Source organism: Rhipicephalus sanguineus, chromosome 2 (assembly GCF_013339695.2).
Source record: "Rhipicephalus sanguineus isolate Rsan-2018 chromosome 2, BIME_Rsan_1.4, whole genome shotgun sequence".
NCBI classification, from domain to species: Eukaryota; Metazoa; Arthropoda; class Arachnida; order Ixodida; family Ixodidae; genus Rhipicephalus; species Rhipicephalus sanguineus.
In genome coordinates, this window is record NC_051177.1 from 178,401,861 (window position 1) to 178,418,411 (window position 16,551).

At 47.3% G+C, this 16,551-nt stretch overlaps 1 protein-coding gene across 1 annotated transcript in view; it reads left to right on the top strand.

The window, feature by feature from the left end:
• LOC119383881 (uncharacterized) overlaps positions 1 to 12,440 on the top strand; it is a 76,492-nt gene extending 64,052 nt beyond the window's left edge. Inside the window, exons 4-5 of the mRNA XM_049412699.1 lie at positions 5,101 to 5,223; positions 12,052 to 12,440. Coding sequence (XP_049268656.1) covers positions 5,101 to 5,223; positions 12,052 to 12,230 — 302 coding nt within the window. The 3' untranslated portion in view covers positions 12,231 to 12,440. The remainder of the gene's footprint in view (positions 1 to 5,100; positions 5,224 to 12,051) is intronic.
• Positions 12,441 to 16,551: the final 4,111 nt, after the last annotated feature.

The window sequence follows — 16,551 nt, forward strand, 5'->3', positions numbered from 1 at the left end:
CCTTGCAACTCCGCGGCGGGGTTGTCCTCTCGTGCTGAGAGCCCGTGCCCCACCTTGAGTGTTGCGAATTATAACTTCTTTCGATGCAGTTATATCAACTGCAATTATGACACTCGATCACACACTTCAGAGAAAACGCACGCGTGATCGCTCGACAGATGATTACTTTAGCGTATACGTACGTCCACCGCTTAAGTAAAACAAATCTATATATGTTTAGGACACAGAATAAAATAACATTTTGAAAATCTTCGATGAGTTTTCTTTTCAAATTCTCGCGATCCAATACCAAATCTTATACGAATTCCAGCTAGCGCGCCCAGTTTTCTCTAATGCGCCGCCTGTGTTCCCAGTGCTCGGGCAGACATTGTACAGCGTGTCCAGTGCCTCCCAATGCGCTGTAGGACACCGGGCCACACTGTACAGCGTCTTTCAGCGCACTGGGCGGCACTGGCCACGCTGTAGTCACTCCCAGTGCCTACCAGCGCACTGTAGTACACAGGGACACACTGTACAGCGTTTCCTGTGCCAACCAGTGCACTAAAAGGCACTGGGAGGCACTAGAAACGCTGTTTATTTCCGACTGGAATGTGTTTATTCTACATCGCATTTATGGCCCATGCGTTTAATTGTTGTATTAGGGAGTTTTCGAATAGGGGCCCCAATCGTTTTGGGGCCCCCAAAAATAGCATCGAGGCCACTGCGTATGCGCGAGACCGAAACATCGTTTGGGAGTTGCCTTGGGGACGCTATTTCTCGAATTTAGCGGGAGCCACAAAGCCTGCCCCAAAAGCTTTGCGTCAAACCAACGCCTCCTCTAGAAAGATGCCTGCCGGGTGAGCCAAAAATCTCCTGCCCTACCCTTTCCTTCCTTCACCGTTTCTAATGAAGGCAGTAGCTGGCGATCTTTGCGGTGGCCGCTTGAAACACACATTTGCGCATGCGCACATTACCCCCGTTGACGTCACACCACGCCAGCCCCATTGAAAGCAATGGGGAGAACGTGGCGCCATCTCTAGACAAGCGAGCACAACTCATGGCAAGACGGTTACAATGGCATAGCCAGTGACGCCGCAGGCATGTTTCTAGAGGAGGCGTTGGTCAAACTAACATGATGGCACCCACTGAAGCGACGGCTCTTGGCCAAGACTTCAGTGACCTAGAATAGGGGGACTGTCCAAATTGCCGCAGACCCTATTCGAAAACTCTTAGCTCCTGCTTGACCCAAAGCGAACATGCGCAAAGGACTTTGGGGCCCAAACCTTTGGGCCCCTATTGGAAAACTCCCTATTAGCAACCGGCAATAGCTGAGGTTAGAAGCCAACATGGCAGCACCCATGCAGACGCGACCGCCCGCTTCGATCCGAACTGGCGCTTGCACTCGCTCACTGTCCTCATAGCAATAAATAAATGGTGAAATCGCTCATCGCTTTGCGTCAGTTCACGCAGGGGAAAAGCTTCAGGTATGCCTTGCTTTCATTATTTCCATCAGCTGTGTTTATTTAGCCACTTTTGCTAAGCCTTGTCTCCGGGAATATGAGAATGAACCTTGGAAACACTGCAAAATACCGACGAGTACATTGCTCTCAAAGGTTCAGGACGCGAATATATAGCAAATAAATACGTAAGTTTTGAAATTACGGGCCACACAGCGCAGGACGACGACGTGATCAGCTCGAGGCGGAAGGAAACTGCATCCACAGGTGCCGCCATGACGACTTTTCCGGCGCTGCCGTCTGCTCGCTTTTACTTGCGTGCGCGCAGACGCTATGGGCAGACGACGCGACGCGGATGGAGACATATTGAGCACCTCTGGCACAGGCCAAGGAAGGGGGATGGCCATTGCGATGGCCATGGTACTCAGACGGCCACGGTGTGGTGGCAGCATTTAGTTTTGATTGAAGAAACCAGCTGCGGAATATCTTCTATAGACGATTTTCCGCAGTGGTTTGTCATTGTCTCTGTGCTCATCTCTTGCCGCATCTGGTGACACGCTATACTAAAGCTCTATGAAGTACAAGTTCCTGCTGATATTCAATGTATTGATTTGATTTGGGTACAGGTCCACAAGGGTTTGTTGTTCAATGAAATCGCTGATTCTCTCGCAAAGGCGTCGCTTTTGGCGCCAGTCATTCGTGTTTTACCGCCAACAGCTCACATCACGATGGCGAGATTTCGTTCTCTAACAATAATAAAAAGTTTCGCGGACCGTGCATTGACTGCTCTTCCGAATTGCAAGTGCCTCTAATTTCCCTAGCAGCGATTTATCCAAGTCAAGAACGACGGAAACGGCCATAAGGAAATTTTATACCGCGTTACCTTCCTCAATATTTACTTCAATAGAGCAGGCTTAGAGACTTCCGCTCTGTGCCTCTTCCGTAATGAGCAGGAAGCTATCAGTCGTTACTTTCTATCCTGTCGCCGGTACACGATATTGAGGAAAAAATAACAGTACTGACTCTTCGCAAGCTGTGCCTGGAAGTATCGGAACCGGTTATTCCTTTCATTTGGGGCCACAACTCTGGAATAGAGTCCCAGGGATGTTTTTTTTTTGCCATTCATGATTTCATCAGCGAGACTAAAAGATTATCGAGCTAAATTCTTCCTGCTTTAAATATTTCATTATCAATAACTGCTACTTTAAATCAAAATACAAGTGAACAATAGCTTCTACGAATTATTAGCTACGGAAGATATTGGTTAAATTCACCCACTACTCCGGCAATACCCTACATCGGCTATGAGCCATATGCAGAGGAAAACATTAACTATCACCCTGGCGACGAAGGTTGCTGTAGTAGCAGAAGCCATAGAGCATATTTTCACAGAATGTCGCAGGTATCAAAATCTTAGGCGAAGATATCTCGAACCACTTTTCCGAAAACTTGGGCTTGAGCTGCATTAATCTCACTGGGGGCGTCGGCACTGGGTCACTGTAATAGCAACATATGTGATGCGGCATTTGACTATATAAAACAATAAAAGACCGCGATGCTATTTCAAGTACATACTTGTTTTATTTCTTCATTTATTTATTTCATTTATCGTTAATTATATATTTAATTCTTTTATTTACCTCACTCTTTCTCTCCCTTTTTTCTCTCTCTTTAGCATTCAATACAGCAACCGTAAACACAAATAATAATATAGCGTACCTACAAATTATCCTTTTAGAATTATCCTTTTTTTTCCTTCACAACACCTACTGCCGCACGATTCAGGGCCAATCCTCCGTGGTGGGTTGAGTAATTGCTCTAGGAACCAACCAGCCAAGCAACCAACTCTGATCGCGTGCTCTGAGCAGCTGTTCTCACGTCTCGTGTGAGAGAGCTGGTAGGAGCGACGCGGAAAGGGCAGATTCGCGCACCCCCAAATATTGCAATTTTTGGTAGGCAATGTTTGATTGTGCAGTTTTGGCATATTGAGCTTCATCGCCCGTTGACACTTATTTTGCCAGCTAATGAGAGCTATGGAATGAATCAGTTTAGATTTGACGCATGATCGAGGCTTTTACCCTCGTGAGGCTTGCGTGCAGAGGCGTCTAAATTCGCCTTTTCTCCCTCTCTTAGTGTTATTTCGTGGTATGATCTCGGTGCATGATCCATAGTGTCCGAGTCAGAGGCGTGCATCTATCAGTTGATGAGACCTCGGACACCTTATTCCCTTGATTCCCAGGATGGGCTGCGACCTCTACGAGATCAATAGACTTCTCGTTTGTAAATTCCTGTAGGCCTCGCTTCGGACAGTCGCCTGTGCTACCTCACGAAAAAGTTTGCGATTGGCCTTTCGGAGTCGCAGTGGACGGTTTGTACGGCAGGATGCGCGACGGCCAGAACAATGCCAGCTTCTTGCACTTCGACGGTGAACGGTGTTCTTATGGTCGTGCGTAAAGGATACATCCCTCAGTGGACACCACGCACACTACGTAACTGTGGCGGTATTGCGTTGTCGCATTGGCGTACCAGTAGCTGAAATGGCGATAAATGGGAAGAATAAAAAACAAGGGTTCGGGCCGGAATGCAACCTTGTCCGTGGCAGCGAGATGTTCTACCACAAAATCAGGCCATTGTTTGAAACTGCTTCGCAAAAATAAAATACAAGCGTGATCTCGTGTAAAAAGTCCCGTAAGGCATGTAATATTGTGTGGCAGAAGCGTCGAATCACAACAGGCGTGACATCATGTGCATTTGGAGAGTGGGTTGTCTAAAGGACTATTCATTACAAAGCGCTTAGCCATATTTGATGATCATCATCCACGACAGCATCAAGAAAGTTTGAAGCGGCAGAGGTGCGTATTGCCTTACGTAGGTTTGTGAATACTTCGTTGTTTGCAAAATGGTGAATTATGGCGTAGTGGACACTACGTAAGTGCGCTTCGAGTAGGCATTCTTGGAGAGTTTAAAACGGCCAGTGTTACGCGCACAGACGTTCCTTCCATAGCGGCACAGTTTGAATGTTCGCGAAGAAGCGAAGCATGGCAAGCGAATGAGAAGGCGATGCGAACGGTGCCCGCCTACGTTATCGCGTTCCATTCTTAAAGGTGAAATTTCCGGAGCCCTTCACTACGGCGTCCCTCATAATCATGCCCTCCACTACGGCGTCCCAATAGTCGTTTGCGAAAGGAAAGAGCTGCTAGCTAGAAGAGGGAAAGTAGTGGCTAGTTGAAGAAGTGCGTTCTTTTCATGCGTCCTGTTTGGTGTTTCAGCAGCGCGCTGCAACCGTCGAGCTGTGTCTATAGTTAATTCGCGCTCGCACTTTGTGTATTCTTTTCGTGCGTTCTTTGGGCTTGAGAAGCACGCAGCAAGTTTCGAGCTACTTGCCATTCTTCGTGTGGCATTCCAATTTATTGCAATCGCATTCATTGCTTTGCCCTTGCGTCGAAACTTAATTTCTCTCTTACTATTATTCGTTTAGAGTTTATTATACGGTGTACTTTGTTATTTGCTAGTCTTTTATTTCTATGTTTGATTGGTTATTTAGGTTTGCTTACACTGTTTGTGTTAACAGAAATACTTATCCTACTACTTTTACGAATATGGGTTGAATGGACACAAGAATATAATTCTTGCAAGAGCTAAGCACCTCATTTTCTATTTTCAGGGAGCAAATTTTCTATCATGAACATCACTGACAAGGAAATCGCTATTTCGAATGAAAACAACACATTCCGTGTGCTTTATAGTGACACTAATTGCCTTATTCTGGCCGACACGTTAAAAGCAGGTAAGATTGAAGAACATTTGCCAAAGCAAAATTTATTCGATGTGTTCGTTGATTATTGAAGGTGAAGCGTGAGGTTGGCTTGGTGTAGACGGAGTTGCGGTGAATATTCTCATCCATAGGCGTGCGCACAGGGGGGAGGGGTGGGGGGCAGCGGGGGCGGTCGCCCCCCCCCCTAATCACCTATGAGGGGGGGGAGGCGCAAAATCTGTCCTGTACATTGACCCTTCTAGTCACCTAAGAGGGGGGAGGGGGGCGCAAAATCTGCCCCATACATTGACTTAGTAGGGCTGGGGGGCGCTGCGATGAACTTTCGCCCCCCCCTGATGGGGAACCCTGCGCACGCTTATGTTCTCATCAGCAGATGCACCGCACAGACCTACCCTGAGCCTAAAAGCCCCAGCCCAATGTGACCCGCTGGGCGGCGTCTGGCTGGGTAAGCAATTATCTCAGCTGCCTGTCGGGGTCGAGAACGATTCCAGACTTCATTAGGCCCCGTGAATACGTGATGCTCCGCAAATCTATAGACACTAAAACTCTTAGTTCAGGGGGGTTCACCAAAGACCTTAGTTCAGTGGTGCCTCGATTACTTGCAAATATGATGCAAGCAGTTCTCGAGAAAGCAGCGGTAAACTGCATTGATAAGCGTGCTTTTTGATCGATGAGATACCAGCATCGGTGTCCGCGCCTGTACTATCGGCGTTAAATCAAACGCGAACAGCGGAGCGACTGACTCAAGCATTCCCCACTGTACAGTGTGCACAGTCCGTTAACCCCGATAGGGAGGCGCGCACATTTCGTTTGGCAGCACTGCGCGATCCTCCTGTAGGCCTCATGCGCTGCTGTTTTGAATCGGACATGCAGGGTTACTGCAGCGACTTTGTGGCGGCTGCAGGCGAAGAGACTCGATTCCCTCTTCACAGCAGCGCCCGCTTTACTCTGGCCTTCACAACACCAACCTGTGTGCATGGTGAAAAAAAGTGTACGTCTAGAAACTGTTTAGTGTGAGCATCCAGTAAGCTGTGCAGGTAGAATTTGAACATTTGGTTAAGTTGATTTCACATATTAGCTACGCTAAAGGACGAAGAGACCACATGAAGCGCTCGTCCCGTGTTCTTCGTGTCCTGTGTCCGTTTTCTGCCGCTGCGGTGAACGATTGCGCTACAATGTATATGTAAAGTGTTAGCGATACTTCCATAGTAACCATGTGTCAAGAAGTTGGCGGCTCGTTGCCGCCATCGCCATCTGCGTGCGGTGAGGAAAATAACAGCAAGAGAAAAATGAAAATCAAATATTAATTCACACCGGAAGCGGTAGCGACGTCGCGCATATAGCTACGTGGCGTGAAATGTCATATATTTTTTAAAGTGCTGCTCTCTTACTACCTTTTGATAACTACGGGATTTTTTGCGCATCTTTACGGCTCGCTAATTCGCAGTGCCCAGAAAATGTCGCGCCGCCAAGCGGAATTCAGGAGCACCCTCTCCAGGAGGGTTAGTAGACGACAAAATGGCAGCACTACGCCGTCGCTCCCTTGTTCGGCTGTGCTAGCCTAAGTGTTAACGCGTTGACAAGAAAGGAACACTACGAATTTGCATGTTTCCTGCATCAGTGAACAAACCGCGCCCTCCGTGACACGAGAAGTCTGATTCGTTCTTGCGAGACGCAATGTTTTCATAAAAATACGTGGCAACTATAGCGCCTTCAATGAAAGCCCACAGCGTACACATATCAGCTGCGCGAGGTTTTCTGTAGCGACGTAGGTTAGCTTAATGTTATCGCCTGACATTTTCAGTGGAAACTCACCCTGTTTTACTTGAACATAGCATTTGTAAGTGTTTTTGTAGTACAGGAATCCCATAACATTGTACAAGGGAGGTCACACGGGCTCCCGATGTGCTCTTCTATAACTGAGCCATCTCAAGTTGGCGATACATTAAAATAAGTCCTCTATCCTTTGTCGGGGAAGCCCTATTATGAATCGTGCGAGCGACGTTTCAGTCATTCGAGGACGCTCTCAACGCCGTCCTTCACCGTTGGTTCCATAGGCAGAGCTGCACCGCTTGTTTTTGCACGTTTTGTGTTAGGTGGCCTAACACTGTAAGTGATTTGCTTGATGACCGGTTTGAGTGCAAAATGTTCTCCGCGCCCAGACGTCTATTTAATTGTAAACATGGTGACACGGAATGGTCGAAGTCTATTTCGGCAGATTAATTTCTTCAGATTGCTTTCAGCAGTTATGTTGAAACCAACTTGACGACGATGATTTTTCACTCGACGTAGAAAGCACCGAGAATGACAGCGATGTTGAACGATCAGCTGCTCAGTGACAATGAGCGAGTTGCACTTCATGTCGCCTCGTGCGTTAATGTGTTTTCACGCTCGTAAGTCACTTTGATTATATTTAATGTATAATATGCTTCAGCGAGATCAAAATAAACGCATTGTTTTTCTTGTGCGCTTGCATGTACAGCGATTATTGTGCATATTATGGAGCGCCGTATGCCTCCAATATGATCGAACTCGACCAGCGAAGCGAAGCGGTTAGAGCGATGAAACGTGCAGTCACGGCCACAATCCACGCCTCTCGGCTAGCTTCTCCTGTACTTCACCGGTATCTTCCGAACTGCATTGTTGTCCGACGAACTGCGCAACGTCGAATTCTTCGACGTTGCGAAAAGCATACGTGTGCATTCTTTTTCATATTCATGTTTGAAGCATTTGTTGGGAGCTAGAGCAGTGTCCGCTTCGTACCTCAGTGTATTGTCCTTTCTGTGCGCTGTATGTTTTAAGATGGAATACCAACATGCCAAAGCTCACGTTCTTTCGGGATTCAAACCCGGGTGCATACGGTGCAAATGTGAGCGTGGTAACCACTCGGCTTTCCATGCACGCTAGCAGAACACGCGTTTATGGGAACCACTTTATTGCGTTGTTGTGAGCGAGAAATTGAGAAAATCATGCATAGAAAAATGAAAGAGGAACAGATGTGAGGAAAGAGACAGAAAGAAGTAGACACACGGATAAAGAAATAAATAAGGTCAAACATACCGGAAAAAAGAGAGACAAAGCAATACAAAGACAGAGCCTCAACGTGGCTTTCCTAGGCTCAGCTTGGCTTTCCAGGATTAACTCTCTATGCTCATGAGGCTACATCAAGGCTTAACTCGCTATATCTAGGCTAAACTTGGCTTGGTGCTAAAGAACCCGCGCAGTTTCGCGGTTCCTTCAGGCTTGGCTCCAGTGTGCAACGGCCCTAGCTTTTTAGGGCAGCTGTACACTGCGCTGCAGTGAAGATGTATAGTTTTGGGATCATTTATTCATATTGTGTTTTGCATCCGCTTTTGTGTAATAGTTTTAACGCAGATAGGGAATAGAGGGGCATCAAATAATTTATTGGACATTAATTCCAAACTTAAGTTTTGTGATAGAAGAGAGCACAACCCGCTTCACGTTAAGAACTGCATATAGCGACGGGCCAACAGGAACCACATACGAGCGGTGGTTGAAGCGTATCTCAGCAAGGTCGACAGTTGGGCTATTTGGTAAGGTTCCATAATATTTTAGAGCAGCGCAAAAGACGGGACAAAGGACAAGAAGTTCACAGACGAGCGCTTACTCGCAACTGGCAGATTTATTACAAGAACCAAGGAAAAGAAAACATACAGAAGGTGACACAAAATGATCTGTGTTATCGCCGCCACGTGGGGATCATACTAACATGCGCAAGGGCAAGAAAACCAAAAGAACCAAGAAATAGCGATAGGTAAAACTCTACCGTCATAATACCAGATAGGCAGCAGCAAGGTAAGCCAACAAAACCAGAAAAACAAAAACACAAAAGCCAAAAAGCGTCTATCTACCCCGCCTCTAAAAAACTAATTTCAGTTCGCGATAGCGCCACTGAAGGAGAGCTGATGCAACTCTCCCCAGCATTCTTAATGAAGAATGCTTCCATAACCTCACGCGCCGCATCATCCCTGTGCCTAAAAATAACAGTAGTTTTATGAAAAAGAGGCGTGCATTTGCAACCTTTACAGTGGGCGTATGTTTTATGCGCCCAAATTACATGCGACCAATCAATCTTAATTACTGCGGCGACATTCGGTTAGGCCCCGTCAAATGACACGCCCTTTCACCAGAGCGAGTGCTTATTGTGAAGCCCGCGACCGTCATTCCGTTTCATAAGCTGGTATTATGCAAGGCATTCGCCTGTGGGTAGCTCTCTTGGCGCGATGCGCGAGCGCTGATCGCGAGCTCTTGGCGTCGAGCCTGTGGAGCTGTTTTAGGGGTGAAGCACCTTAGGGTCGAGGCATGTCCCGTGCCCGGATATTGATAGATTGATTGATTGAAAACTTTATTGGAATATATACAAAATCCTCTCGCTTATTGACTTCAGCACCATGGTGTAAAAAATGGGAAAGAAAAGATAGAAAAAAAAGATAAAAAGGTGATTTTCCTAAACTGGTGACCTTGTTGTGCTTGTTATTGCTGGGCAAGGAATGGCCGTCTTGGGCAAGTCATTGCACCGTATTTTCAGCCTGGCTCTGATGAGTGGATCTTCGAGTATCCAGTGGGTGGTTTCCTCCATGTCTTGCAGTAGGTGGGGCAGCGTACGTTGGGCTCTTTTTGTGTAAGCAGCTCCGCTTGATTCGTGAATTGGGCACTCCCAGAGGATATGCTCCGCGGTTGCTGGGGCTTGGCAGTAGTCGCAGTTGGGGTCAGGGTATATAGTCGGGTACATCTTGTGAAGCACTGGGATTGTTGTGAAGCTTCGTGTTTGTAGTCTTCTGAGTATGACCTCGTAGGGGCGGGTGGATCTTAGTGGCGGGGTGTCGTGTTTTGTAGCTTCTTCTAATTTAGCCCTTAACTTTCGCCGGCGCTGGACTTTTGCTCGGTAGTTGGCTTCATGGGTGTCGTCTTGGATTAACGTTGCGGTCTGATCCGAGCTGGCATCCCCTAGTTGTTCCTTGCTTTGATGCTGCAAGTCCGCTAGGGGCACAGCAGTGCACAAGGCCGCATCACAGAACAATATAAAACACCTAGCAGCACGAACCCTTTATACGAGTCTGCGATTTCAACGTAGAATTCATATACCTCAGCACCTAGCTTTGTCGTCGACGCTCACTGTCCGCTGTTATGGTGGTTGGAAAACCGTTGCTATAGTCAAAACATATGTGTGTATATGAATGAAAAAAAAGGTTTACAATAGACGAACAACAATCTTAATTTTGTCAAAACAATACAAAACACCTACAAACACGTTGCGGGGCTTGTTGGTGATACATTCTTATTTAAATATTGTAGCGTAGACGAGGACAAGAAGAAAGGTACATGACAGGCGCCCGTCATGTACCTTCCGTCCGTCCTGGGCGCTGACAGGACGGACGGAAGAGGACGCTGCGGTGCAAATGCTTATGTAAGCGCGTTCCAGGCCACACGTTTTCTTTCTGCCATGGATGAAAACGAACGTAGGGCGCGGCATGCGGCGGCTCAACGCTGCGCCGACCAGAAGCTGCTACTCCGGAGGCGAAGGCGCGGGAAGCGGCTGCAAAAGGCAAAAACAACAAACCGGAGATTCACGGTGACCGAAAAATCCCCAGAGCTTCGCCCACTCTTCATCAAGCACTTCGTGGATATGCGTTAATATTTTTTCGCTGTGCCGGCTTTCTGTCTGCTACCCGACGTCGATCAATGAACCCACTTCCACCCTCCATACAGCTTTTACTGCATTGGCAATTATATGGACACTCCAGGCACATTTTTGCCGTAGCCGTTGGTGTCGCCACTTCCGTATGATGTGGAAGGGCGATAACATCGCCCCGCGCGTTTTATGCTCTATCTACAAGCAAAAGCTTGCGGGGGAGGGCATCTGACGATGGTGGCTGAAGCAGAGAGGAAAAGCGCCGGCCGTCTTCCGACGTGCGAAGGGCCCATGAGGGTCTTCGAAAGAGAGAGAGGAAGGTGCTGCGTCAGTGCGGCAGGGACTGAGTACTTTGAACGACAGGGCGCGGTCGCGCGCCAACTGTCTTGACATGGAATAGCATACAAACCATCGATTTGTGCTTGCTGTGTTCTCATCGCTCACTTTGCGTTGAAACGATAGACTGCGCGAAGGTCGCTTCGTTCACTGCAGCAGCCGCGTTTCTTTAGACCAATGTTTCGCTGAGTTACGTCAAGCTGGATACTAAAGGAGTCAGCTACTAGCCTTACTAGAAAGGTGAGAGAGCAAATCGGTGACCGTGTCTCTGAACGCGGGCAGCGCCTTGCGAACAGAAGCCCTGACACAAAGAGCGAGAACGATAGTAGAGCGAAACTAACAGGAAAAAGAACCATCACTAGTCCTAGTAACTAAACAACGAAAAAAAATCCCAGCGGAAATAAACGCTAGAAGCGCTACAAAAAATCGCAGGTTGCATAAAAGTACCATTAAAAAGAAGGCCAAGAATGAAAGCTCACTAGAAGTTCTTTAAGAAGTTAAATTGTAGTGCTAACCATCGAACTGTGATTCCGGTGATGCCTTCCACGCCGTTCCTCGTAGTCATCCCAATATTTTTGTTTCGTTAAACGCCTCCATTATATTTCGTACATGTCTGAACCTCTCTACGTTGTTAACACGGGATTTTAACCTTGTTGACGATTATGTGCTTAGTTGTCAAGTAGACTTCACTGCTGAATATTTACGCCTAATCGCAGAATGCATATTTAAGTATGGCAAATCACTGTCTGGGCTGAAACCCTGCCAGTCTTAGAGAACGGGAGAAAATTTTCAACTCGCGGGTTTTGACCACCGCTATACTGATTACATTTATTTGCTTGTTTACTCCACAGCAGGTGAGGATCACGAAGGGCTTCGCTGCTGGATGTGGCTTCCAGAATCTCGTATACAAAAGCCGCCAAAATGTTGCCTGTTCGTTTTCGAACTTCTGTGCTCCTACTTCGATGAAACTGTTGAAGTTTCTGACAAATCGTGTCTTAATACCACAGAAAGAGGCTCCAAATCTGGCTGAGATCCTACGACACATACACTGTATCAGAAGTGGTGACGGGAAGGAATGAATTGCCGCGTATGATTTTCATTAGTGAGCAAAGAAAGTTTTTGGTTGCGGAAACCGTACAGCTTCAAGATCATTCCAGTGGACATATAGAAGCTTGAACCCCATTATTTAAAGAAAATCCACGGAACAATACTGGCAATAAAATTTCATTATGGTTTTTCAGTGGTAAACGCATCATAACATTTGTATTTTTATGTGTGAAGTATCAACATAATTGCTCGACCATAAGCATGTTATGCTAAAATTTCATCGCTGGGACAACAAACAAACGTCCCTGGAAGAAATTAACTAATAAACCCTATGAAACGAATATACCGTTATGCGCACCCTATCAAAAGTGAAAGCGGTAGCTGCGTGTTTAATTAACCATAATGTTTTGTAGTGCTACATATTTACTTATTTACAATACTTTCAAAGTAAAAATAAATTGCAGAGGCTAGACGCTACATAAAGAATGGCAAAAGCAAAACTTAGAAACAAAAGGAACATGATAAATAGCAACTGAAATGTGCTAGCTTCGAAAATAAATTTTTTAATGTAAAATTTTCTGATGTACAAGTTAAGAGTGGCAGCTGTATACGTGCATATTTTCAAATGTCGCGTATACAAAATGCGCATGCAGTACTATTCACATGGTCCACACATTAGATATGGTGAATCTCGCTTATACATGACTTTTTCAATATTTAATCGTAGTTTACCAATTAGATTTCACGATAAACGCTTTTGCACTAGTATACATATGATGGGCAGCGCAATGCACACAATATTCAAGTATCCTTCTTATTGACACGATCACAGGGTCAGAAGGTGCGTTATTCGCATCAAGGTTCCAGGCTAGGTCTGGTTAACTGATTCAATTTTAAGTGTAGCAAGATTACTCATGCTAACAACGGACGCAGGTAGATTGTTCCATTGCTCCCATGTTCTTGGTAAAAGTGATTGGGAGTCTGTCACTTTGTGACAGTGGTCCGAACAAGCCATAAGTACGCGAAAAACTGAGGCTCGAAGTCATGAGAAATCCCTGAACACAGCCGGATGTCGCTGGAGCTAATATTTCGAGAAGTGGACTAGTCTTCGTCAAGGCAGCAAGTGCCTAGACGAGTTCCCGCCTTGCGGAAGACAAGCCGACTTGAAACGCTGACTGCAGCGACACTCCCCGTTGAAGGATTTTGTAGCGTTAGCCATAGGGTTAGTATACCCATTCTAGAGGAAAAGCTTGGACGCGAGAACGCTCACCACACAAAAAGGCTGACATCTTGGAACGTTGTCATTGTTGCCATCACCTTCTTTAAAGATGCGCCAACATTAGCATTGTACAACACTCACAATACTCGCTATATCAATCCTAAAGAAGCATCTGCACAATTAAAAACGTGCGGATATTGTTTTTGTGTTTATTTTGAATAATTTTACGAAAGAAGCGAACGGCTATTTGTGCAATTTACTGTGCGCGGAAAGAAGCGTTTGCAGGCGGGTTTACTAGATGGCGCCACCATATCAACAATACTCGAGAGTGCGCTCGCGGCTGATTGCGCCTGTTTGCGCGTCGTGTTAAAGCGCCTGAAACTTCGTTGACGTCGTGTATATCTTGTTGTCATTGTGTCCCGTTGTGTGCGTTTTCTGTCGCCACGTACCAACAACTCGACTTCACGTGACAGCTTTTTTGTGTAAAGCTGAAAACATCAGTGCAAACCAGGACGGACGGCAAAAAAGAGGTGAGACAAGCAATGAAAGTTATGTACCAGCTAAGCGCAACACAAGTATTTTTAGTATTTTTAACGGTGATAAAACTTCGTGTGACGTGCAACTTTATTTTGATTGAAGCTTTCAAGTGATCTCTCACATTCCCCGCTGCATGCTGCAATCGACATTTTTCTGCTTCATATTGGCTCTCTGCGCTGAAGTACGGTAGCACAGAGCTGAAAAAGAATGCCGATACAGGTGCCTCGTCATTGCAAGTGGACGCACCGCACCCAAGGCCTACGATATTTCCTTCGAGCTGGGAATCCGTCGAGTGACCCTTGTGCCAGCAAACAGAGAAACTGTATTCGTTATGCATTGTTGGTAGGGCGTGCATAGTAAAAATTGTGCACAAACAGGGGGCAATTTTCACTGTTGTCAATCGGGCCAGCTGTAAGGAGAAAACGCTACACTAACACACGGCTTCACGAATGAAAACACAGATGTTCCCTGACATAGCGCCAACAGCACGTAGCTAGCTTAGGTTGGTCGATTAAAACTGATTACCACCGTCAAAAATAGCGAGCGTCTCAGGATCTGGCAACATTCGTTTTGTTCAATCATGGGGGGACCCTTGCGGTTATAGGTAGAGATGGGTCGCTCAGGAGCGAGCCGGATCTTTTGATCGGCTCCTTTAAAAGAACGAGCGATCCGCGGCTCAGTAAAAGTGAGCGGTGGTTCTTTAGAAGACGGCTCACTGAGCCAACTGAGCTGCTCGCTGAACCGAATGAGCCAACTGAGCCACGGCGGCGACGGTTCTCCGGTTCTCTTTCGCTCACTGAGCCGTGCGTTATTCTTTATTTCTATAAACAGGAAAGAACGCGGAAGACAGTAGGAAACAGGGGGAGGAGTGACGAAAACTGTCTCTCAGTGAGGTCACCTTAACCAAAACACTCGCGGGAGATGAGGGGGAACAGAATACGGTAGGATAAAGAAGAAAAAACATGGCTATTCGCTCTGTCATAGGAATTAGTATAACAACAAAGTGCAACGTGTCTTCACAGATGTAGTTGAGCGTTTGTTGGGCATTCTTTCGCCCCAACGGCGAAGGAATGAATGTTATAGCAACAAATTGTAATGTCAGGCGAAGAACGGCAAGCAGCTAGAAAGTTGCTACGCGCTGCTCTAGCAGAAATGACGCACGGAATGAACATACACAGGATGAGCGCGAACGGTCACAGTAGTCACTTATTTTTGTGTGAGCAGCGCGCTCCTTTCGCAAAAGCGGCCGTTGCAGTGAACGAAGTGACCTTCGTGCTCTCAACGCAAACTTGTGGCGAGAGCACAAGATGTAGAAACCACCACTAGGACGAGATAAGCGCGCGCACGAGCGACCACGCCCTGTAGAGGCTCGCGCTCCTCCGCGTGAGGCCACGACCTTTAAACCGCGCTCTTCTAGGGACTTTTCGCTCTTCGAGCCCTTCGCGCCATCTCGCTAGTGATAACGAAAACACGCTGATGTACCACCGATCTCTGAGTACCGCCACAGGCAAATGGTGTATATAAATAGCTCGCCGTTAGCATGGCAAAGAACGTGCCGTCTGTGGCCTAATCGTTTCGCGCTGCGGAGGAAGGGTCGTAAGTTCGACTCCCAGTGACGGAACTTTTCCTTCCTGATTTGTTTTCTTTGCCATCTGTTAGTGTTTCTATTTTACGTCATATCCGCGACAGAAATACGTCAGTGGAGCCGTATTGGACCCCGGCATAAAACAGTTTCGTGTTAAAAAGCAAGGAAAAGAAAGGAAAGAGAAAAACAATAAGAGAAAGGTTGTAACTCGCGAAGAGGCAGGAGGAGAAGCGCTAGTTCACCGTGTTGAGCGGCTAGAAAACACGCACAATCGGGATCGCGTCCTCAAGGAAGGAGACAAGGGTCCTCAGGGCAGCATGGCGGCGATCCTCTTAGCCGGTGGGATACAGGAAGTCCTGCAGGGTCGCACAGAGCAGTCCGACGAGGCAGTGCTCCGAGACGAGGCGCTTCCGTGCGTAATCAAGTGCAGGGCACTCACAGAACAGATGGTACATTGTTTCCACCGCAACGCAATCGACGCAGTTCGGTGCAGCCGCGCCGCGGAGACGACATTTACGTTCCGCGGGCCACACAGAACCTGTCCTCAGAGCGAGGAAGAGCGCGCGATCGCGTCGGGAAAACTATTTGCAGGAAGAGGAGGAGGGGGAGTCCAGCGGCGATCCGCGCGTCAGGATGCACGCGCGCTAAATCTCGATGAAAGTTGTTGCGCGCAGAGTCAAACGACGTGACGTAATCTGTCAGCGGGATCGTGGCGGAGAATGTTCGCTTTGCGAGCTCGTCCGCTGCCTCGTTGCCTGTGATACCGACGTGGGATGGCAGCCACTACAAGAGAGCGTCGCAACCGCTCTCCCGAAGTACCAGGAGACTCTGGGCAACGCGCTGTGCGAGTGGTACGCCCGAGTCCTCCCTCGCAAGCTGGCGCAGGGCTGGTTTAGAGTCGCAGAAGATAACTGCGCTCGTGACAGCCGGCGAGTCGCGAAGGAGATCGGCAGCCAGCTGCAG